This window comes from Sinocyclocheilus rhinocerous, unplaced genomic scaffold (assembly GCF_001515625.1).
Source record: "Sinocyclocheilus rhinocerous isolate Xijiao unplaced genomic scaffold, SAMN03320098_v1.1 scaffold1730, whole genome shotgun sequence".
NCBI classification, from domain to species: domain Eukaryota; kingdom Metazoa; phylum Chordata; class Actinopteri; order Cypriniformes; family Cyprinidae; genus Sinocyclocheilus; species Sinocyclocheilus rhinocerous.
The window spans coordinates 974,767-1,001,464 of NW_015634043.1; the positions used below are offsets into that span (position 1 = coordinate 974,767).

General features: G+C 37.2%; 1 protein-coding gene across 1 annotated transcript in view; it reads right to left on the bottom strand.

Moving 5' to 3' along the window:
• The window catches only part of adgrl2a (adhesion G protein-coupled receptor L2a), a 112,331-nt gene that overhangs the window by 67,452 nt on the left and 18,181 nt on the right, over positions 1 to 26,698 (bottom strand). Inside the window, exon 2 of the mRNA XM_016559211.1 lies at positions 18,072 to 18,256. Within this exon, the coding sequence (XP_016414697.1) occupies positions 18,072 to 18,180 (109 nt within the window). The 5' untranslated portion in view covers positions 18,181 to 18,256. The remainder of the gene's footprint in view (positions 1 to 18,071; positions 18,257 to 26,698) is intronic.

Sequence of the window (26,698 nt, forward strand, 5' to 3'; positions counted from 1 at the left end):
AAGTTACCTAGCTGGGACTATTTTCAGGCGCTGCGTAATATCATTGCGCCTGCTGCACCCATGGTACGGCAGCAAAGTTCCTTGATTATTACGCTGGAATGAGAGTATAGTTCCTAGCCATATCGGCCTAGAAAATCGCAACTTTTCATTTTCCGTCGGTCTTAGTACACGATGTAACTACAGAAGAGTCAAGTTTTGAATAGGAAAAATAACTCTTTGGTCATTTTTGAGCGAGATGCTAACGGTCTAATCAGATCCAATGATCTATGCTAAGCTGCAGCTAAAAGTGCTACCGCCAGACCCAGAGATCAACTGAATGGATTCGAAAACGGTAAAACTCAACTGTTTAACTCTAGGGGAGTTGGAAAATGAGTCTATTTTCAAAAATAGTGGCATGTTCCTTTAACGCCACTAGATAATTAAAGAGGATTGTGAGTGCTAAATTATTCTACATCTTAACTAATATCTTATTCTACAGCTTAACTACTATCTAGAGTGTCAATCTTTTAATAAATAAATAGATATTTACAGCTTGTTCATATTTTCTAAGTTATCAGAGTTTGATTTTTTGCCTAGAACAGGCAGAACTTTGGATGGCCAAGCACCTCTCAAATTTTCTTTAGAAAATGTAAAAATCCAGTTTTATTAATGATAATATTATATTAAGGCCCATGACCGAAAAGGTCCTCCATTTTTAATCTTAGAAAATAAAGAGACATTGTACTAAGTGGCGGAAAAACTCAGTGACAACACCAAAGAAAGCAAATTTGGCATTTTGCTCAGGAGAAAGGAAAGTAATTTAGATTAGTACACCCAATAACGTTTGTAAACAAATTATAATTCTTTCAAGGGGAGAAAAAAAAAAAGGTTTTTACATATTATGCTGCATAGAGAGATTTAGAAGTCAGATTTTCGTTTCTTGCTTAATTTCCTTTATTATCTCTATAAAGCCAAGGATCCACCGTCTCTTTTGTCTCAAAGTTGAGCATTTGTGTAATTTCCGCTCTGGTTTCAGTCGGTCAGGGTCAATGAGCAGTCGTGGTCAGACAGCAGGAAGGACAAAGTCCATTTGAAAGACATTTGCACCTCAATGACAAGGGCTCAAAGTTTCCTCTATAGAAGCTTTAGTGATGTCCACTAACTACTTGACTTTTGAGTGTTCAGCCCTGTGTAACGTGACCAGAGCCCACCGAACGATGGGTCAGCCATTTCACTCCCAAAATTACGAGTCTGCTCATTCAAATGAAACTTCAATCAGCTATTCATTCATTTACGATTTCAAGCGCTTCACCTCAAAATTGCCATAAAATGTATTTGATTCGTCTAAAAGTAGTCTGGACATGACGAAACAGTTTTGCTTTTTGGTATGCTTTGTGCCTAAGAGAATAATTCTGATTGATCCAAAGTGTTCGTTTCGGCTTTAGCCCATGGATTGCCTATTCTCCCTTTCCTGCGGTGATGTGCAAATTGGCTATTGGGCTGGTTTTCATGTATAGTTTATGCTGGTACCTTTCTTTCACATCTGTATTATGCTGTGCGGAACACAGCCAGAGGTGTGCAAACTTCCTGCGCACGAACCAGCACTTTTAAAAGTGAATGGGTCTCCTGCTCTCTCCTGATTAAATGACGTGGGTCAGGAACGGAGGCAGTAAATAATATATTAAAGAGAATGCTCGATTTCATCGCCATGGCAACCTCTCCAGCAGTGCCATAATCGCTATAATCTCCCCCTGAGGCTTATCAGTCATTCTGGTCAGTCACCACAAGGGTCGCTTTTCAATTCCTTTCAGGTAGATAGGTAGCCAACTCTGAACTCTAGCGAACAGGCCCCACGTCGACACACAATGGAGTCCTTTCAGAGCCCTGCCTTATCAGTTGCACTGCTGTACATGACTCCACAGATCTGCTCGGTGCGACTGGTGGGAGAGCCTTTTAATCAGGGCTCAAATACACCTCCCATTTAACCTCGTCGAGCTCTGTTACCATGTAAATGTTTTTATACATACAAGGTGCTTTTGTGCCGCCGAGATTTGTTGCGGAAAACCGATACGTGTGTTTTTAATTACACAAGATTATGTACGATGTTAGAGCAAAGAGGTTTTGATAATGCATCTTATTACACTGCATTCAAAACATGCTGTTTGAAGTGTAATTCCTATATCAATTATTTACTAGAGTGCTAGTAATTCATCTCTGCAATAATAAAATGCAAATAATAAAATTACTAACCGTATAATTGTGCACAGTTAGGACAGTTGTTCTATACAGTAAACATTTCTGGTAATGTACCGAATCACCACTTGGTATAAAACACCAAATCCCAATCTAAATCCTGGAGGAAACTAATTTATTTATTTTGTTGACTATAAGTAGCTTTGCAACTACATGTCAACTACCAGTAGGGATGGGCAATACCAAACTTTTATAATTTGATTTGATAGAAAACAATACAGATACCGATACTGATACCGGTACTGAAATACCTAAATGGTATGTGATTTTTAAAAATAATGTTGATTTTTAGGGGAAAAACAAAACAAAACAATCTTACAGACAAACCATGTAAAGTGAGTGAAGTGAATGAGTGTCTCTGTGCATGTGTGTGTGGCTGTACACAAAAGCATCAATACCAAATATGTAGCTTGTGAGTATCGATATATTGCTACTGCTGTATCTATGTGCCCATCCCTAACTAGCAGTCATTAAAATATTAGTAGTATTAGTAATATCTTATAACACTTTATTTTGATGGTCCCCAGCAGACTGACTCTAAGTATATCAACTTATTCTACTAAATCTAACCTGAAACATAACCTAGTCTACTAATACTCTACTTATATTTTAATGAGAGTTAGTTGACGTAGTTGCAAAGATACTTATAGTCAACAGAAGGAACCATCAAAATAAAGTGTAACCCCACTGCTATAGCACCGGTGGCACAGGAATGTGATGGCGACACATTATAAATCTTATCAGCTTTGCTCATGAATATTAATTACAGCACAATGCGTACGCCAGATAGTGTTAACTGGTTTGTTGAACACCAGTAAAAAGACGTTAGTCAGATGCTAGCCTTAGTAAAATTACTGTTCAAATTACTGATTGGTTTGTTTGTTCAGGCAACTGCAGTTGCAACCAGGTTTTAGAAGCTTTGTGTTCTTAAATTGGTAAATTTTCCACACTCTGCAGCCAAGCAAAAAAATTCAAATAAATAAACACTTAGTGTTTATATGCTAGCTACACCCACTGTAAACACAGCTAGCAGTCCTAGCGCCCTTACCGGAAACGTCAGGATCAGCTTTCGCTGTGACGGTAAGTCATGAGTTCCTGCATCTCTGCTGCCCAATTCCCATGATCCCACTCTAATTCCTTCATCACCTTTGGGGTGACATTGACCCATTCCGTGCGCAACAGCCAGGCAGAAATGCTAATTTGACGAGGACAGCGTCTCTTCGGAGCCATAATATTTTAATCTCCCCAACGTGGCAAATCAATCGGAAAGTGACCATCTGCCAGGATATGAGTGTCACTGCAGAGGGGTAATGAACAGAGCGCGAGTGATAAAGATCACCATCATCGGCCTGCTGCAAGCTCCCTCGTACCGACTGCCGAGGAGCCAGATGACAAACAGATGAGTCATGTCACCGTGTCACCTAATAAAGAAATATTACCAGACTCAAGAAAACAGCCCACGGACGAGTCCCTTATGCGCTGCGCTTTTCGTGTATGATAATAGAATGCAGCGGTTTTGGTATTTGCAATAAGGTTGAGGTGAGATCTAAACTGCTTTCAGAGTCTTCCGGGATCAGCCACTGGGGCCAACAGCAAAGAGTTTTAATATGGTTATTCAAGCTTGACACGGCATGCCGTCCCGCCGAGAACCGAAAGGATTCCAGACCTCATCATGCTTGCCAAGCCCTGTTAATGTAGTTCGAACTGTGCTTTGTCCTGTCAATGGCTACAGCTGTTTGTAAATGAGCTTGCCGTTTCAAAGCCGGCCAGTATTATTACACACTTGCGGTTGACGACGTTGCTTACCAGGAGAGTTTTAAAGGAGGAAAGGGACCCATAATACCCTGAATCAGCTTGCGGCCACTGGAGACGCAGCTTGATACCTGCAATTTTTTGTCGCTTTCTTGCTCCCTGCTAGCCAAATACTAGAGAAATCTACGGAAGGCAAAGACACCAATGAGGAGATGACTCTTCCTCCCACAGAGCGGTTTCCATAATCCCGCAATATCCTTTATAAGGGCATGTTGTCTTTAGAAGTCAGGTCTCACCAGAGGGAGAACAACAGGGCAATGCAAATATCCTCAACAGGGGAGATGCTCTCAAGCTGAATGAGATCTGTGTGGAAAAAAAAAATTGAAGCTTTGGTAATAGCTACGATAAGGATGCAACCCTTGGCATGGGTCCGAGTAAACATCTTTGGTATTCTGTGGCCAAATCTTAGCATTATAACTTTATTAACTAGGCAAATGTCTACAGTGTAAACTTAAGCCTGCTATTAATCCAGATATCGAGCTTCAATGAGATTGCGTACATTGTTTCATAACACGGCCACTCTGACTGGCCACTTCTGTTGTCTTGATGCATCATTGGGCCATTAAAAACACAATACAAAAAAGAACTGGCAGTGTCAGTAGTTTAGCAAAGAGGCGTTAAACATGTTTGTGAGCTATCGGCTCCTGGGCTCATTGGTATTCAACACCACCATTTGCCCCAATTCATCTGCATCCTTCTCTTCCATGGCAACAGCAGGCGGGCTATCAGGAGGATCTTTGATATAGGTACATGCTGGTAAAGAAAGAAAAAAAATACACTATGTCATTTAGCTTCGGGTAGGACTATAAAACATATCCTGCTGGTTCTTGCATTGTTAAGAGAAGTCTTTGTAAAACTGGCTTCAAGCTTGTCGTTATTTGCATGTGGTCCAACCTCCTTTTTTACGTAACTCTGCACATATTAAGCTGAGGCCGTTTTTTTTTTTTTTAAATCTATTCTACAGACAACTGTAAGCTTATGGTCAACGGAGTGAAGCTGTTTTTGTCCTTTCTATTAATTTATTTGTAAAAATCAGCATGTTTTTAATGTTTATTTATAAAGACAAAAAGAACAATAATCTCACAAACACTACTTGTAAGTTGATTTTAAATTTTGCTTTAAAAACTGTTTTTTTTTTGTTTTTTTTTAAATAACCATTTGAAAGCAACATGAATCCATGGTACACAGACCTTTGTATATGTGTTTTAAACATTTTTTTTTTTCAGCCAAATTACTTCAATGACACATTAAAAGTGCACGTATTTATTTATTTAACTATACAGAATTTTATATATAAAGAAATGAATAGTTTTCACATGAGATTCCAGTTATATCAGTAGCATAAAAGCCATTTTATTTTACGCAGAGCGGGTCACCTAATGGCCAATATGGGCAAATATGTTGAGATGACCTGACCAGTCAAATATTATTCACTTTATCTCAGTCACTTTTACTTACTGGAAAAAAAAAAGAATTTTGATGTAAAAATCTTAAAACAGGCATAAAAAATTATTGACAATACATGTATGCCTTTACAATGACAGAAAAATGCTAGTTATTGAAACATTTTAATGACTGTCCAGTCCAGCCATTAGATAAGAAGCCACTCTACATATTTCTGAGGTCTTTGTGTTTTTCAGTGCTGTTAAGTGGCACAAGCGAGACCAACAACCTCCACACTGACTCACACATGTAAATCAACCTTTACACTTAATTAAGCACAATGGGCCACATCAAGGTCATGAATTCTTCCTTTATAGTCGCCTATTGACGAAGCATCAACTGCACTGCCAGCGTCTGGCTTTCACACCCTGCTTCATATCTGAAAACCCTCGAGGGGACACTAAAAATGCAAGGACAACCTGAAATAAAAAGGCCTTTATGACACTTGTGCTCTATGGTTTTGAGTTCACAAGCTATGGGTATTCATTAGCAAGATATACGGGGAGATAATTTCACCCCGGAATCTATCTGCTTCTCTTAAATCGCTCACGCCGACAGAAATTAGTGCCTATATGCCTTGTTTGAATTCTCATTTAACTACACTAGAAAAGAAAAAAACCCTGTGCAAAGGGTTTGCCGACATTTACAGAGACTGTTGGAATACTCTATTTTTGGGTAACATGCTGCTAATGCTCCATGACAATCTGATATCCTAATAAACCTATTTGATCCAGTCAAACAAGATTACAATCCACACTGTACTGTATTAAAGACTACGCCTCACCCAGCCCAGTATAACTGAAAATCAAGTGGAAAACGGAGTTACCACATCCATGCTGGCTTACAGATGCCTTAAATGTAAATTAGAATGCAGTAAAGTTCTTAAAACCACACACATGGAAAAATAATTAGCGGTGTTTGCTAAGTGAAACATCGCTATTAGTAGTATTTATATGAAGAGCTTGGAATTACAGCAAACCTTTGAGTGGAAAATCCAATCGACTGAAGGCTCCAGAATACCATAAAGAGTTGGGAAAGGCTCTTTTGATACGGGACAGTAACTACCTAGCAACCACCCAGAACACATTGGAAACTGACGTGTTAAAACACTTCGAAGACCCTAGCAACCTCATAGCAACGGCCTGGCATCCATCCACCATAGAGGATCATTTGGAATAGGCAGTCAGCGCTCTATAATCATACTCCAACAAAATGTTCCGGTTTTGTATTTTGATAAGTCATTTTTGTTGTATTATGTAAAACTGGTCTCTCAGAAAAAGTCAACTGCTTAGTAAAGTGAACTCTGGTTAAGGTTTGAAGCACCCTGGATGGAGTTTAATACTCTTGTCCTTGAGGTTCACAGAATGTGCTTTAGAAACACAAGACATCTCCACCGGTTCAAAATAAATGCCTCCAAAATACTTTCAAGGCTAAAATGTGGAAATAGATAAATGTTAGAAAAGACAAAATATGTGCTGTATTGCTTTTCTGACCTATAATTCTTTGTGGTATGGACCTCTGGACTATAAGATGTTGCACTCAACATGCAGTCAGGTTATTTGCCCAAACTGTTTGTCACATGTCTGAAATGTAATATTTGTTCAGCTCTCCTGATACCATTGATACTTATTGCTGCAGGAAACCCATCACACAAGTACTGAGTTAGTGTCACATCAGAGGAGAGTCTCATTTTCAGTGTTTTATAAGTTGGTCAAAGTGAAATATTAGGAGAAGGCTCAACTGAAATACCACTACACTCTTATATTGTGTCAATTGGTAAATTTTATTTTAAAGAGTCATAGAAAACCTGGAAATATTGGGGTATTATTATTATTATTATACAACTACAGTCTTGGGAATTCATTAATCAACCTGCTCTCAAAATATTTAGAACAAATAAGTTGATACTTTAATGAAATATAAAAACTCTATGAAGTCTCATGAGTAATAAAAGTTTAACCTTGTCCTCTGGGTTGATAAATAGGATCACTTTCAAACTCCTTAAGATCTCATGTTTGCGGTCTGAATGGCCCAAGAAAGCACTATAGTCTCTCTTTTACAAAGTTCATGGGAATTGGCTTTAGTCAACATTACTTTAAATGTATGAATGTGAGGTTCTGAACCTTTGGAGTGCTTTTCAGTACAATCACAGGCACCCAGACACTTCAGCACATAACAGCCCCCGCTGTAGTCCGGCTGAAAGGATGAGTGTGTTTGAAAACGTGTCTGAGGCTGTCTGAAAAATATCAGAATGTAGTCAGTCACTCAGACAGCAGAGATGAGGCACAGATGGCCCTGAATGCTTGAGGTGCTAGAGCAAAAAAGAAAACTGACTGAACAAAAGACTGAACATTTACAATGTATTATATAGTGTGGAATGGTGTGTAAACTGGGGAGTTTTACCACATTTAAATGTCATATTCAATACTTATTATTTTAGGAAAGAGTGTATAAAGCATGTGGACATAGACCAGATTCAAGGTGTTTCTTCTAAGACGTTGTTTCAAACACTGCAGTGGGATTTGAGAACCAATTTTAGGATTTAAACAAAGCAAAACAGAACCTCATAGCATCTTTTGGAATGTTAGTAAAAACATTGCATTGAAATCCTTGGTCTTAAGTTGTCGCCTTCAGTGATTCAGTCATTTGAGTGTTTAGGAAGAAATGCAACATTACATGTGCAGTCTAAAAAATGGGCGAGTTTCACATTGTAATGGACATTATTGCACACACACACAAAAGTCAATGAAAGGCTGCCTTTTCCATTTTGAAAATTTGATTTTAAAGTAAATAATAATTTTAAAAAAATCTCCCAAGAAATGTGTTTAAGTCTTATAAACAAGCTAAATTACTATTAAAATGGGCTTTAACTATACATTCAAAAAGTAACAGGGTTGACGGTTTTACAGTTTTTTTAGCGATTGCTAGCCTGTGCTCAATGTCATGTAATTTCTAGATATATGTGGACATAGACCAGATTCAAGGTGTTTCTTCTAAGACGTTGTTTCAAACACTGCAGTGGGATTTGAGAACCAATTTTAGGATTTAAACAAAGCAAAACAGAACCTCATAGCATCTTTTGGAATGTTAGTAAAAACATTGCATTGAAATCCTTGGTCTTAAGTTGTCGCCTTCAGTGATTCAGTCATTTGAGTGTTTAGGAAGAAATGCAACATTACATGTGCAGTCTAAAAAATGGGCGAGTTTCACATTGTAATGGACATTATTGCACACACACACAAAAGTCAATGAAAGGCTGCCTTTTCCATTTTGAAAATTTGATTTTAAAGTAAATAATAATTTTAAAAAAATCTCCCAAGAAATGTGTTTAAGTCTTATAAACAAGCTAAATTACTATTAAAATGGGCTTTAACTATACATTCAAAAAGTAACAGGGTTGACGGTTTTACAGTTTTTTTAGCGATTGCTAGCCTGTGCTCAATGTCATGTAATTTCTAGATATTTATTAAAAATATAATTATTCTGACATTTCTAAAAACTATCTAGTTAAAAAAAAAAAGATAAATTCACAGTAACAGGGTAGACAGGTTAAGGTTTTCTTTCTTTCACAAAATACAGTACATGATAAAGTGATTAAAAAGGATTCATTTACTTTTTTTGTTAAATGACTGTTTTTCACTGTGGCAGTTTTTTTTTTTATTATTATTTAATTGGTATGGGATAGTTGTAATGGTAACAGTGTTGATAACCTGTGCACATGACTTAAATTTGTCACTAAGTTTTAATAAATGTAATACATTTTAAATTAATTTGATGTCAATGTATTAATTTATGATTTTAATCACTTGAAATCACTAGTGAATTGCCATTGTGTATAAAATCTTAGGTAACACTTTAGAATAGGGAACACTTATTCACTATTAACTACGACTTTTCACTCAATAAATTCCTAATTTGCTGCTTATTAATAGTTAGTAAGGTAGTTGTTAAGTTTAGGTATTGGGTAGGATTAGGGATGTAGAATAAGGTATTAATATGTGCTTAATTACTACTAATAAATGGCTAACTTGCATTTCTTCCTTAAAATTGAAATGACTGGTCAGCCATTCATTGTTAAAGTTATTATTTACACATTTGATAATAACGAACACAAAAGGCACTCATTTCCCAGAATCTCCGAAATGTCAGTGTCGACCTTCTGCAAAGGGCTCAAATCCAAGGCACAAAGTAAAACTCAGCTTTCCAACCTTTAGATTAATCTTGTTCTTGGGAATGTTTTTTTTTTTTGGTCTGGGTGTCTACCTCAAAGCATTTTTTAAACTACAACAGGATATAGTTCATTTAGTAGGACTAGCGAGAACAAACCTCCCTGTGAGTAACAGAATCTGCTGCACATTTTCAGCCATCGATCTTTGAGATGACATCACTGATACACTCTCTTCTGAAGAACGACTGCAACATCTGCTGTGACGGCCACACAAATGGGAACTGTCCTAATTTATATCGCAAGAAACTGAGGAATGCTACACTCTAAAAAATGCTGGGTTAAATAGGGACAAACCCAGCAATTGGGCTGTTTTGACCCAGCGGTTTGGTTAAATGTTTAACCCAACCTTCTGGGTAGTAACCCAACCGCTGGGTCAAAACAACCCAATTGCTGGGTTTGTCCCTATTTTACCCAGCACTGGGTTGTATTCAACCCAGCATTTTTTAGAGTGTAAGCTAGTCTTGTGATTCTCAATTTTCAAATGAAACATTTCCAAAGCCACCCTTGATTTTGTATTTAGCTGTTGAGTAGTCCACCCAAAAATGAAAATCGTACTCGTACTCATGTCATTCCAAACTATTATGACAACAGTGCTGGCTAGATTACTTGCAAATGGTAGTCCATTACTGAATACAAATTACATGATGAAAAATGTCATGTAACATCATCTGGATTACACATATTGTAGTGTGACTACGTTTGGATTACTTTTAGGTTACTTTTGGCCTAACTTGTTTATCATGTAGACTTGAATGGGATTATTGCGTATCAATAAGAAAAACAAAAAAAACAAAGAGAAAATATATTCCATTCTTTATCAACATCATGAAAAGCATCAAACACATCTTCTTCTGCGTTCTACAGAGGACAGAATGTCATACCAGTTCCGACTGATTCAAAAATGAAACAATAGTGACAGAATTTTCTTTTTTAGGTGAATTATCCATGTAATTGTTAAAACAACTTCAGTTACAGTAAGTGAAATTGAGACCCATTATCTAAACAAGTTAACTTGGGAAAGCAAACTGTTTGTGTGATTGGCGTCGCCACTCTACCGCTATCTTGATTTCTAGTCATCTACATCAGTGATGATGATCAGAGATTCGGGAGTAAAACAGAAGAAAGAAGATGAGTAACAGTGATGCATCTTTTCATCTTTGTTTTCAAGAGACTGGAACGTCTCAGAGGCAAATGCACAACCCCATCTCTCGGCTCCATCCATCAGTCTGATCGAATCGTTCAGACTCGAAACAAAAACAAGAGAAGTGAAACAAAGATGGTTATAATAGGGGCCTGTATCTCCTCACGATATCACCCCCTCAAGATCTCTTAAACAACCGCAGTACAGAGAGCCCGTCCTGAACACCAGAGAGCCGAATCGTAAATATTCCAGAGCACAATTCTGTTTAGATTTGATATGTGCTTTAACAAGAAGATAAGGTGTAAGGTCTGATTTCAGTGGGTCTGCTGTGACCTCCTGCTGCTGTACCCATCATTTCACCAACCAGCTTGACACCAAACAAGATAAGAGAGAGCCAGAGACACAGACACAACACGCACAGACTCATGTGGGCTGAAAACCTGCAAACACTCAGGAACCTGTAATAAGAGATGGTCTTCATCACTGTCAATTTAAGCAATGCATAGTTGTCTTCTCAGCTGAAACTGTCCCTGAAAGAGCAGGCATTTCTCTCTAGTGCCATCGGTGTTGAGGAAGCAACTTTGAAACTGTAGCTTGCCAAGCTGCAAATAATTTGGCTTCAACTTACAGTCAAGCTTCTCCTGAAAAAGTAGTTAGCGAGCACTAACAAAAGGTAACTCACTACACGGAAACTGCTTAAGCGGGCAATATCTATGAGTCTTAATTGTACTGAATTTAATTTATATTTACTGAAAAAAAGTAGTAATTGCTATATTGTGTCAAGGATCTGCCTCTACTTAATGTAAATATCCTGTAAAGTGTACTTTTGTTGCGGCAAACTAATTTAATATGATTGACTTGAATAAAACTAGACAAATTAGATACCACATGAAGAACATTTAAGGGTTACCTGAAAAACATTGCAAAAAAAAATGGTGTTGTTTGTCAAAAATTCCAAGAGCTTCTGCTTAAATGTTTGATTTTTTTTTGACTAAATAAATAAATTAGTAGATAGATAGATAGATAGATAGATAGATAGGGTTATATTATTCTTTAAAAATAGGCAGAATTTATCTTGCACAAAATAATGAGGATGATATATTTGGATTACTTAAATCAGCATTATCAAACTCCATGATACATTTTAATTTTGTAACTTCAATAAAAACCATTCTGGAAACTATCAAACTGTTTTCTGTACTGAAAATACCCACCGGGTATGTTTCCTTTAAATGGTCTTTGTAGTATTTTGACAAAAACAAAAACAGACCAAATAATGTTTTAATTTTAGGTTTACAATAACATTATTACAATCTTTTAATAGCTTTAAAAAAAAAAAAAAAAAAAAAAAAAAAGTACAACCCAGCTGTCCAAGCCCAGTACTCAAAATGGGAAAACAGCTGAGCTACTGCTGCACTACTCAAAAATGCAGTTAAGTTTGTATTGTTGCCATTTTTAGTTAGTTGTTTCCCGACTGAATGCCACAAGAAGAATTTCAGTCTCTTAAAAACAAATGTCCAACCAATGCTACTCTGCTTTACACAGCTGATTAGAGCTAAATGCAAAACAATGCTAATGAATTAGCAACGCGAATGAGTTTCAATCACTTTCTCATCAGATCACCCACACCCAGAAGTCTATTATCCCGAAACCATGCTGCAAGCTACACTTCAAACAAATTACTAACAGACACCAATTACACAATGTTTTGTATCATCCAGACCACGCGGGAAGAGCAGGAAACACAGTAAACGAGTAACGTGTGACTGGCCCTGCTTGATTTTTGCATGACAACCACCAATCAGGAGGCAGCTGTTATGAGGCTTAATCCATTAAAACCAGCGTCTCCTCCCGGTTAAATCCTAATGAGGATTTAAAGAGCTCGGCTGCAGGGTGCCGTCGGACAACAGACACACCTTGCTGAGCGGTCTGCCCCCGACCTGTTATTCTCCTTTCTTATCATACAGATCAGGAGGAGGGCTGATGAAAGACAGTGAAGACGAATGCGGGTGTATTGAGCCCCCGGCCGCTCAGCATTATGGGAAGTCTGATCCTTCAGTCTGATAGAAAACCCTTGGGTAAGAGGAAAAACAAAAAGCAGGAGACAAGAAGAAGAAAGACACAAAGAGAGCCGTGTATTCTGAGGTATAAAACCCAAAACAAAGGAATCTGAGATCTGGATCCAAGATCTTAATAAAGAAGCTAAATGCGGGCGAATTCAGATATATTGATATTGAAGGAACGTCGATATGTACAAAAAGCCACAGGGCTGAGGCTGAGGGGAATTGACTTTAGCCGCTCAAAGATAATCAGTTTCGCTAGTTTAAATGTTTCCTTACAAAGTGTAACTGCACAGATGGGATTTTGAGGCATGTGAAAGACTTGTCCACACTTGTCTGTCTCTAAAGAGAACGGCGCATTTTCACAGCAGGATCCACGTCATTTAATCAGACCCTCCGGTATGAAACAAATCTGAGATGAATCTAGCACATTATGCCCTGCTAAAAAAAATGATAGCAGCCCAAGTTGGTTTGCAAGCCTGACCGAGCTCGTTAGGCTAGTCTATTTTGATGATTAAGAAGAAGGTTTCGGGCACTTCTTAACTGGTCAGGCTTGGTAATCAACTAAAACCAGCAAATTACTTTAGGTTAGTTTATTTACTTGTAATTATTTACATTTTTTTTTATTCAGCAGGGTTAGCATTAACATAATGGATCTCAATACCAAAGAAAAATAACTATATTAAGTTAGATTATTTTTGTTTCATCCACATTCCACTGATCCACGTCATTTAATCAGACCCTCCGGTATGAAACAAATCTGAGATGAATCTAGCACATTAGCATGCCCTGCTAAAAAAAATGATAGCAGCCCAAGTTGGTTTGCAAGCCTGACCGAGCTCGTTAGGCTAGTCTATTTTTATGATTAAGAAGAAGGTTTCGGGCACTTCTTAACTGGTCAGGCTTGGTAATCAACTAAAACCAGCAAATTACTTTAGGTTAGTTTATTTACTTGTAATTATTTACATTTTTTTTTATTCAGCAGGGTTAGCATTAACATAATGGATCTCAATACCAAAGAAAAATAACTATATTAAGTTAGATTATTTTTGTTTCATCCACATTCCACTGAAAAACACATAAAATCACAATACAAATCACATATTTTTTTCCTAAAATACTTGCTTGACACATGAGGAGACAAATGCGCAACCTCGTCAATCAAAGAAACCGGAGAGATCCGCTCTAATTCTGTCTGTGTGTGATTTCAGAGAGACCAGCAGCCCAGAGTCATGCAGAAAGGGACAGCATATGAGAGAGAGAGACATGTGGGAGGGAGAAAGACCATGAGAGAGACATCTAGACGAAAACAGTAACAGAAAATGTAAGAAACAACAAGTCGACAAACCTTGATATGAGCAGCCCCCATCCCCCCCAAACAAACAACCAGCCCAACCTAAAGTAAGCAGTAAAGTTTATCCTGTCTTTCTCATGATACAACACAAAATTCATATTTGTGAACTGACACAAGCACACACACACACACACACAGCTATATATAGAGCTGCCATTTTAGACATCCCTGTGACATATTTTTACTGTTAATCAGCAGACATTCAACCGAGGTGTTTAAAGAGTCGAGATAGACAGCTCATTTCAGTCAGAGAGACAGATGGCTCATTTCTGACAGAAAGACAGACGGCTTGTTTCAGACAGAGAGACAGACAGCTCATTTCAGTCAGAGTTTGAAGGCAAGAGGGACAGCAGCTGTCCAAATAAGGGGCCCATTTGAGATAGAAAATATGATTTTTAGGTTACACTTATATAGGGAGGAGTGTTAACCTTTGGGAGATGATTCCAATGTAACAAGGGGTTGAAGGATTGTGGTGGACAATATAACCAGAATTATATGTCATGGTATGAGTAATTTTATAACACGGGTCATGTGTATTTAAAGTTAAACCCCAAAATGAAAATTCTGTCATTAATTACTCACCCTCGTGTTGTTCGAAACCCGTAAGACCTTCGTTCATCTAACGACTTTATTCCACATTTTCGTTTCTACTGCGTCACTTTGGACGTACATTCACGACAGTATAATGACGCGAGCGTGTGGCGGCGCTGACCCAGATCCGGGGTAATGACGTCATCACGCTGGATCTGGGTCAGCACCTGCGCCGCCACACGCTCGATGTCATGCTACTGTCATGAATGCGTGTCCAAAGTGACGCAGTAGAGATGAAAATGTGGAATAAAGTCGTTATTTTAGTTTTCTTCGCGCAAAAAAAGTATTCTTGTAGCTTCGTAACTTTACAGTTGAACCACTGATGTCACACGGACTACTTTGTCGATCATCTTGGTACTTTTCTGGACCTTGAACGTGGTAGTTACCTTGCTGTCTATGGGAGGGTCAGAGAGCCCTCAGATTTCATCAAAAATATCTTAAATTGTGTTCCGAAGATGAACGAAGGTCTTACGGGTTTCGAACAACACGAGGGTGAGTAATTAATGACAGAATTTTCATTTTTGGGTGAACTAACCCTTTAATGATATTATACTTTTTTCTTTTTTTTCTCTGAAAATTCAACCATGAAGAATTTATGTAACACATGTAACCATTAGTTCAAAGAACAGCTTCATTGCAAACATTACGAAACGAAAGACTCAAAACAGTAAAATATTACGATGCTTACGATGTTAAATTACATATGTATTGCTGCTGACTTCTACAGTAAGTAATCCCATGCACTAAAACAAGACTTTCCTCTGAAATATCCTTACTGATGTCAGAAACACTGGTCAACACAGATTACAAATTACGTATTTAACTTGCGTTTTTGTATTGAGAATGCAACAATACTTAACAGCAATACTTAAGAATTTGAGCATGTGTAGCTAGAAGCATGCACTATGCTTTCTAAAGATCTATCGGCAGAGGAAAGAAAACTACAAAGAATTTTACATTATTAATATGAAAGACTGTGGGTCATTCTCAGTGTTATTGAAGTATCGTTATGCATGTTATATTTTAAATACAGTGTTTTCAGGCCATGCTTCTGTTAAATTACATATATTGGATACATGTAATGTAATTACACATATATAAAAGTGTTGGCAGATTTCGACCATCATGTGGTTCAGCTTTAACTAATGGTCAGAGTTTTCATCCCAAATACATTTTCATATACTTTGGAGACATGCAAATCACTGACCTACAGTCCCGTATTTATGCATATCATGTTTCAAATCCGAAAATCAATAGGCATGACCTTTTTATATATCTAAAAAGATTGACCAAATATCCAGTTCTGAGTTAAAAACCACAGCATAGGTCAAGATTGCAATCGAGTTCCACAGCAAAAGAACATCAAGAAAGGAAACTATTCCCTTGATGGAAAACTGGGTTATGTATTTGCCTAATAACAGAGGCAGGTGAAAGTTATCTCTTCGTAAAGCAAAAGTTCAACCTTTTAATTCTGTTTTGTCGAAAGGCTATGGCCGCCAAGAACGCTGTTAATTCTGAGATGTGTGATTTGGCTGTCTGGAAGTCACACAGAAGCTGTTCTGATTTGAATTAAGATGGAGATGAAGTATTTTTATGAATACAGGCGGGTGGCCGCCGGTCGAGGCCACGGTTCCCTGCTATTCGTTCTGAATGAGCCCAAGGCAGCAGGACACGAACGGATATTATTCAGTGCTTTCCATAATTAAAAAAAGAACGGCTCATATTACTCACAATCCTTAACGGCAAATTGGCCAGACATATAAAGCAAAGCTTTCTTTCAAAACTACTTAGTCCCATCGTGAAATAATCCAGTGACGTTCAAAGAAAAACTGTAATTGCTGGAAAATGATGGCGTTAATTTATCAGAAAATAAACCTGCACCCTATTACTGTACATGAATGAGTCGACATGAGTGCTGTTGACTCTATAGTAAGTAATCCCATGCACTAAAAAAAAAAACCTTTCCTTACTGAGACCAGAAAAACGCTCTGTGAAAGTCACAAATGCCTGGTCAACGCAGATTACAAATTACGTATTTAACTTGCGTTTTAGTATTGAGAATGGAACAATACTTAATAGCAATACTTAAGAAATTGAGCATGTGTAGCTAGATGGACTTTTAGATTCTAGATGGACTAGCTAGAAAGATCTATCAGAAGAGGAAAGAAAACTACAAAGAATTTTACATTATTAATATGCAAGACTGTGGGTCATTCTCAGTGTTATTGAAGTATCGTTATGCATATTATATATTAAACACAGTGTTTTCAGGCCATCTATCCCACAATGTTGTGACAGTTTTTTTTAGCTTTTAAAGTTCATCATAACATGACTCACTCTTGCGAAGCAGTAAGATCGCTCCGATTATCAAATAAGCATTAGGAGCTCAGACTAATACAGCATTCAGCATATACAGCCCTGATTTATTTCTATAAGAGCACAATGCCACATTTCATGGCATTCGATGGCAGACATACTATCAATAAAACGGCTCCACAATACTTCATCACTGCTTTGCATTTCAGCTTCATAAAATCCCAGAAAATGCAGTTTGAGAAGATGCACAGAATACAAATGAGTTACATCCGAACTTATAGACAGCGTTCGGCCCACGAAATGAAATCAGAAAGATGAGATCTGAAGTTTCTAGGCTATACTCGAGAGAAACAGGGAACAGACCCTCAAGCAATCAATCTTTCAAAGTTTCTGCACAAGTGAAAACTTCCAGCCATGGCTATGGCAGTAACCCATTTAATTCAATTATAAAAATGCATTAAAAAGATATTACGGCAGGGACAGAGTGTAATGAGGCGTGTTTACTTGAGGATATTGTTTATAATGAGCAGTTGTAGGGTTTAGGCCTATAGTTAGACCAGGACATGAGAGTAAACAGACGGAGATGAGATGAGGGAAAACTCGGAAACACTGTATGGTCTTTCTTTTAATTTAACCAGAAAGAAAACGAAGGCAAGCTCTGTGTTAATGCACACAGCTTCCCAAGAACCTCAGGCTATCTGTCTTGAAGGAAACAGCCATTATTTATCTGAGCTATCAGAAATGTTGTCTGTTTCAAACGTCCACCACATAAAAGAACACAACAACAACAACAACAAAAAAAAAAACAGCACCATACTCACTCACTCAAGAACAGCATGACTCCGACGATGTAACGAAAGATTTGTGATATTTCGAGAAGAAGAGAAGTCTTACCGTCAGAACTCTGTACAACCGTCAAGACGAACACCAGGCCGCAGAGGACCAAATACTTCCATTCTGAACATCCCATCCTGGCTCTGACTGGACTCTCCGCTTTCCACATGTCTGGGTCGAAATCACTGTAGTCACAACGATCCGGTGAAGTCACTCTGAGAGATAACCATCATTGACCTCCGAGCCTGCAAGAAAACCACAGCGGACTGTCAGTGTTTGGCTGTCGATGAAGAACTCCTCAGGCATAAAAACTTCCTCCTATAAACTGCTGCAGTCTCGCTCGCCTCAGTTACTCCACAGGATTTAGTTTTTTCCAGGTGCAAATTTACACAGAATTCATCCCAGGAGCAGAAACCCTCTATTGGAAGGTGACTGAGACCTGAAACAGGACCTCCTGCATTACAAACCTCAAAGGCCGTCGTTACTGTTTATCTGACTCTCCTCTCTCAAACCTGTTCCGCTACCATCCTTTTCTAAAGGGAAACAGGTTTTTTTTGTCCACTTAAGCTACCGGTGCATATTCTCCAGCCAAAGATGGCTCATGTCATGTACAGTATCTCATCCTTTAAATGTTTTCCTTCTCTGCATGTTTACACCCTCCACCAGCCTCCCATAAAACACACTCACGGCCTCATGGGAAACATCGTCACTCCAGTAACGAGCCACTTAGGAGCCCATTAAAAACAGTGTGTGCACCCCCTAGGTTTCTTAAAGATACACTAAATATATCACACCCCCCTTTAATACTTCATCGCATTACAGGGTATTTCCTCATGTCTGGTCAATGAAAGTATGGGAATTTTTGCTTCTTGGATTGTCATATGGCCATGAGGTGAGAAAATGTGATTAAAAACATCGGGAGTCTGTTTACATTAACATAAAGTAGAGGGGTTCACTGTAATAGTGCATTTCTGTATTATCAGATGAAGAATGTCTAAATGCTAATGCATTGTCTTAAACTTATTTATTTATTTATTTAGTCATTTATCAGACGCTTTTATCCAAAGCGACTTACAAATGAGGACAACAGAAGCAATCAATTGTAGTATTAAAACAACTAAAAAAACAAATCCAAAACTAAAAGCTAAAACTTTATAAATACTACCTATATATATTTTAAAAATAAAGAGATTAAATAAAAATGACAAATGCATACAACAAAATTCCATAAAGCTAAAAACGATTCAAAATAGTAAAGAACAAAAGGTATAAGAGTATAATAATGATTCTAACATAACACTAAGCCAAACACCAAAAAACAAAATATTAAAGAACAAAAGGTATAAGAGTATAATAATGATTCTAACATAACACTATATAAATTCAATATAAATATTATTTCATTTCCATTTAGTTTGTTGAAGTATTAAAATAACTCTTTTAAATAAAATAACTCTCTATTAAATAAAACTAAAAACGTAATAAAAGATCTATACAGACATATGAAATTCAGACATAATTTAACTAAAATTAAAATAAATAACAAATACAAATAATACAAATCAAATGACAGTAGTTTATCAGTAATCCTAAAAAATAACACTGCCAAACACACATGCTAAAAAACAACAACGTACTTACACATAGTAAGAAATGGTTATAAAAACTGAAACAGAAGCGAAACAAGTAATAGGAAAGTTATCAAACTTATCAAGGTTATGGCCTTCTGTATCATTAGCATTCAAGAGTCAACAATGCGGCTATAAATAGTATAGTCACGTTGTTGTTTTGTGTGACAGTGTAGATATGTTATACTTGACAAATCTTGTCAAGCGTGAAAAAAAAAAACATCAACAACAAATTATGGACAGTAGAACTTGTCAACTGTAGGACTTCTCAAAGTGAGACTTGGTCACTCCAATGATGTCACTTCATCTTCATTCATCTTTTCAATGAACAGTTCACTACTATTTAATTTTGATGTAGTTAATTGTTTTATTTCATTCGTTTGTTCGTTCGTCCTCCAAACAAAAAAATTTATTCACTAATGTAAAGTAACATGACTGTTTTTGCACAGCAAGCAGATTATTGGATAATTTAAAGGGGTGGTTGATTGCGTTTTCACTTTTTTAACGTTAGTTAGTGTCTAATGTTGCTGTTTGAGCGTAAACAATATCTGCAAAGTTACGAAGCTGAAAGTAGACGTGCACTAGAGGCGGTTGAGCCAATCACAACATACTGGGCTAGCTAACCAATCACAGCCCATAGCCTATTTCCGAGGGAGGGGCTTCATAAAAGAAGGAAATGATCAGCACGTTTCTCAGAGAGGGGACAGAGCTGTGTGGAATAAAGGTAAATTATGTGAAAAATAATGCGTTTTTAAAAAAACGAAGCATTAACACGTTAGACTGCACCCCATAAACACAATCAAGCCTAGAAAAAAAACAGTGAACCACCCCTTTAATTAATTGTTGTTCACTAAAAAATGTATTTCTGAATTTAAACTTAATCACCCTCATGACATTCTTTCTTCTGTGGGAAAAAAAATATATAAACAAAAATATATTTTGAGAATATCTCAGAATGGATGTCAATGTGGACCAAAATTGTTTGGTTGCCCACATTCTTCAAAATATCTTCTTTTGTGTAAATGATGACATTTTGTTGGGTGAACTATCTTTTAAAAAAATAGACTGGCTATAAATTAATTTGAAATATACTAAACTGCAAAATATGTACCATCATCACGTTAAATATAATATTTAAGGGGAGACACTGCAGGCATGAGATTTTCCCTCTGTAAAAACTTTTGACTCTAATATGTCAGAAAAATTAAACAAGAATTTTGAAACTGACATCATCCAGTGTTTAGATTTTTGTACTAGAAATGTATGCAAATTAGCGCATATTTCATTAAATAATGACTCATTTGCATATTTAAACCTAACATTTTAGGAAACTTGTAATACAAAAAATGTTTGCAATTATCAATGTAATCAATCCGCTGGGTAAGTAAGGCCATAACTTTTAGTTTTTAGTTTTTTTTTACCCTATTCACCTGCAGTGTCTTGCCTTAATAGAACAAGTTTTTGAATTCATATATTTAAGCTGACAAAACAATAGATTATTTGTGTGTTTGGTTCACATTAAATCTTTCCATTTAATGGGAATACTGAAACGGTGAGTGTAGCATCATTAGCATTAGCTTTAGCGAAATAACAGCACAATACAGCCGAGCCTCCCAGCCTACTTAGGATCTGAAATAGAGAACTGTATTTACCCTAAAATCATCTGTGTTGAGTAAAAAAATAAATAAAATTACTAACGAAGTCGGGGCAGTGGCGGCTCACAGCAGGTTAGCTGTGAAGAAAAATAAACGCATAAAGGACGAGGGTTGATCCCTACATAGTCCAGGGGTGTTCGACTAAATCATCGACAACAGCTCCGTACTTTCATATCTCCGTCTCACGCTGTGAGCGGTTAACATGCTGATCAGTCTCCAGAAGCGGAGCCATGGACGAAGGCGGCCCGCCTGACTCCCGCGCTCCTCATTAAACGTGTTGAGGTCTCTCCCCTCCGCGGGAGGCCTTATCTCCCTAAGCTGCAGCAAAGGCCGCTGATCAACACCTGTTAAGTGCTTCAAACAAATACTGCCGTTCCAACGCCGACGCGGCACAGCGGGACGGCCTGTTGTCGCTGTTCTGTGTGTTTTGTGTTTGCAAATCAAATTAAAAACTCCAATCATGACAAATTAAGACAGCAACCATTCATCTTCAAAGGATTCCGGCCGGGATGTTTGATACCGGCACTCCCTTTGAATACGGCCCGCCGTTTTACACCGAAAGCTTCGCCGAATTGGGCAGCTTCCGTACAAACCAACAAAGCTATGTAAGGACTGTGATCGATGGAGAGGTCCAGACCCAGAAGGCTTTTTCACAGCTGTGTACATCTGCTCCAACAGACCAGCAACACTCAACAAAACAGTTGCGTGAAATAAAAAGAGGAACTTTGAAAGAACATTCCACTTCTCTGGGTGAGAAGAGAGCCGTTCAAATCAGAGCTGAAAGGCCAGTTTGAGATGTTAATGCCAAAACAGAGAAACAAAGGGCAGATGTGTAATTATGCGGCCGTCTTTCTCCCAAGCGGGAGTGAGACCCACCGGAGAATAGAGGAGGAGTCTTCCATTCAGAGGGGTGGGTGCAGGAATAATGCACAAGAGACAAGGCCGAGGGGGGCGGAGGGGGGTTTACAAACTTTACAATGTGAGATTGACAGCTTGCAAGTCTCGCTTGACCTCTGAATTAACCCCCAAGCTTTCAATGAACTACAAAAAGAGCCATGAGATCGATGGTCAAAGAATATGACAAGTGTATAAAAAATTGACCCATAAACAGGGACACGCATTCACACAATAGAACTCAAACACACCAATGTCGGGACAAAGCACACAAGCTGACAAGCTAAATCTTCATAAATCATGCAAATCATGAAACATATCTTTTCCTTTAAGTACATTTTTTGTATCATTTTAAACATTCCATCAGACTTAAAGTGTTAACAAACTGCAAGCTAAATCTTGTGAAATTGTTATGTTGGCATAGACCTTACGCCTTCAGAAAATGTATCAGAAGAGTTGAAAGTAACAAGAAAGTGAAAAAAGAGGAGACTCTAACTCCGTAAAGAGTTTACATCTCTAAAAAAGGATGATGAAATCAGTCAGATTTTTTTATTATTTATATAATAGATGCTTTAAAAAGAGAACAACATTGGAGTAACAGGGTTGACACATAACCTGGAGACACTACCTCAAGACTTCAATAATATTACTGAGAAATAAAATGTAGACATAATATTTGGAAGCACTGTTTGGATAGGCAAAAAATATATACAACAATAACAGACTTACTGGCTTGTTCTCAATGTATTTAGACAAATGTCTAGTAAAAAGTGCTAGTAACGTGATGTTATTTTTTTATTTTTGAATGAGGGACACAAATGTCACCAGTTTTCCAGACCCTTAATTCACCATTAGCAACATGAAAATTAGCCTGTGACGAGTTTGTTTTCGATGTTTTAGTATTTGTGCTAGAATATCAGGTCAGTGATCAGATGACAGTGTCCCATCGAGGCAGAAACGCTAGAGGAAATCAATCAGCGGTCCAGGGATGGGCCAGTTAATGCACAGCCACACATGAGTCATTCGGAACACATCCTATTTGACTCCACTGTCATGCATTCACCTTTGCCATCTGGACTCTGCCGGTTGTGTACATTTTAAAACCAGAGGACAAACATCATGATATCGAGGTGACGGATGTATTAAGGTCAGGTGGACGACAATGTCAAACATTAAATGAGCAAATGACAAAAAACTCCAAATGCTGCTGTGCACGCAGTGAATTAGACATGGCAAGCTAAATGTAGAGGACAGGAAAAGCAAATCAAATGAAATCTTTCTTTTGTGGAACACAGAGGCATTTTGCATTGTTTTTGAAGCTTTCAATTGCAACTGGGGGGAAAAGAGTGACCAGTCTAATTCCTCAAAATTTCTCCTGTTGTGCAACACAGTCATAGAGGTTTTTAGCAACATAAGGTTGATTAAAAATTTAATTTTTTTAGGTAAACTAATCCATTAATAATTTTTTTTTTCACCAATACAAATGGAACACTGTACTAAAACTGCTTTAGTTGCTATTAAATCTGCATTGCAATTGCATTGCATTGAAATTATGTTTTATCTTTTTGTTAGCTCGCTGTCTAAATGAAATAAAAAGTCAATCAATAGACATTAAATATTATTATTATTTTAAAAATTAATAACTCTTATGTCCATGTTGTTTTAAAAATAAATAAATACTCATGAATCAACCAGTCACAAAACCAGATCCATCAAAATGACTAAAGGACTTATAAATGGAATCATTAACGATCCAGAATCAAATCAGATTTGAATCAGAATAGAAACCAATATCACTCAGTTCCTTGCGGCTCATTTTCCTGCGTTCACAAGCACAGCTGGCTTTTACACCAGAGCTGCAAATGTATCATCTTAACTGGCCATTTAGCTCTGTGTTTAAGACCTGGAAAAAGATACATGAAACCCTGTGTGACAAAACGGTCTCATGACCATGTCTAATTTGAATAACTGCTTTAATGAAAGTACATAGACACGGTATAAAGGAATACATAATGCTTTGAGTGCTGGTAAAATACTGTAATCACTCTCTGTGAATGAAATCTCAGTCTTTTTAACTTCTTTTCATCCTTCTTTCAAAGAGGATGCTAAGGATCCATTGATCAGAATAATCTCTATCAAGCCGCCACACAAGCAAAAAACAAGACCACAGCTAAGAACCAGAGCAGAACCAAAACCCTCAGTACAAACTGGAGCTTCTGGAGAAGTTGCTGGAAATCGATTGAACGGCCCCTTTTTAGTAGAGATTACCGAACACCACATTCATACCCTACAGGAAGGGGGTAGTTTACTCATCTATTCATTATTCTGATACACAGCTTTCTAATTCCGACAGTAAATGACACGCACACTGGCGTAATAACGTGCAGAACGTATCAGAAATCCTATTAAAATGGCACGGTGTCTCTCAGAGACGATTATAATGGGCCTCGACTGCTATGAGTAAGTTAGTTTTAATACGGCCTTCACATATTGTTAACAGTAATTTTGATGTTTTAGTGGACAAGGAGTGGATTATCTGAAAATGAAATTTAAAAAAAATGTCATTTCCATTAACTGATAGCGCCAAATTCCCCCTTTCAGGTTGCAGACGATAAGGAGGATTCAGTCCCGTCGTGTTTTCCCGAGATGCCTCCATTTTAACGGTAATAGAGTGACATTAATATGGGGAGACGTATAAGAAGGGCAAAAAAATTCTGAGGACCACCATTATACAGGTATCTTACACGGATAGCACCTGCCAATCAGAAGAAAGAAGTCCTTGACAATCCATGTTTCCCCTTCAGCTGGGATACGGGAGGGAAACACACTTTCTTTGGCAGAGAAGTGCACTGAGCACTTCACACGAATGTACTACACTTTGGAGTTCCATGCCTTTTTTAAAGCATTAGCAGCACAAATAACTATTGTTTAGTTATTTAAACTATTAGATGTGTTAGATAATCTACTGTCTAACATGAATAATATTTAATTAGCTCATTTTCATCTCAGAATTTGCATGCAACCCTGTTACTGTACAATTTAGCCCTTTTTGTTACATATAATGTAACATTGCTTCAAATTGTGACATTCAAGAAATAACATACATTGGGTCATTTCTAAACATGTAAATAATCTTATTCATTACAATTTATACGATTTGTAGCACTGACTGTATTTGTCAAGCGTAACCATTCAACAGTGCATTATTTATTTATTTATTTATTTAAAATATGTGGAAAAAAAATAATAAATGTGTAAAGATTCTGTTTTCAATATAAATAGATCATTAACTACAATCCAACATTTGATCATAAATTAGTCAAGTCCAAACTTAGCAATCGGCTAATGTAGGCTAAATTTCAACCCTGTTTTAACTTCACTCAGGCACAAAATTTAGTAACAGGACAGCAAAACTTGCAAAGTTAAAAAAAAAAAAAAAAACATATTCACTATTTAGATTACAATTTATACGATTTGTAGCACTGACTGTATTTGTCAAGCGTAACCATTCAACAGTGCATTATTTATTTATTTATTTATTTAAAATATGTGGAAAAAAAATAATAAATGTGTAAAGATTCTGTTTTCAATATAAATAGATCATTAACTACAATCCAACATTTGATCATAAATTAGTCAAGTCCAAACTTAGCAATCGGCTAATGTAGGCTAAATTTCAACCCTGTTTCAACTTCACTCAGGCACAAAATTTAGTAACAGGACAGCAAAACTTGCAAAGTTAAAAAAAAAAAAAAAACATATTCAATATTTAGTTTGTCTCTTTTCACTGACTATTTCATCAAACTAGGGGAATAAAATGAAACAGAGACTTATTTTAAAAGCCCTATTCTGTACCACATTCGTGGAATAGGCACTTCACTGTGTTTTTGCATTAGTCGGGCACAACAAGGAGAGCAAACAGGGCCACAACATCTGTCTTCATGCCACAAAAAGAGAGCTGGCCAATGTAAGAGGTCATAAAATATCAGGAGAGACTAGAGAGAAAAAGAAAGAAGGTTTCTGCTACTCTCACAGGCTCATCATCTCACTTTCAACAAAATGCATCAATTTTTAATTCCTGCAAAAGCAACAAAAGCACTGTTGCTGTCAAAATGGTGCAAATGCACGGGTGAAAATGCGTGCATGTGTGTGCCTGTACGTGTGTGTGTGTGTGTGTGTGAGAGTGTGTGTGTGTATACACAGCTGGACAGTCACAAACACGGTCTGTCATTTAGCATGATCTGTTCAGATACATCCAAATGCCTGATCTCACCAAAGAGCTCTCTTCTTGTTTTAAAGTCAACATGGAACAACATCCACACATTGTACTTCACACTGTACCATGACATATTTCCAAATGAAACAGGATATTCAAGGGATAGATAGATAGATAGATAGATTTTTTTTATTTTTGTTTACATTATATATATATATATATATATGTACTGTGTTTATTTATTATGTATATATAAACACACAAACATTCAGTTATATTTAAGAAAAATGTTGT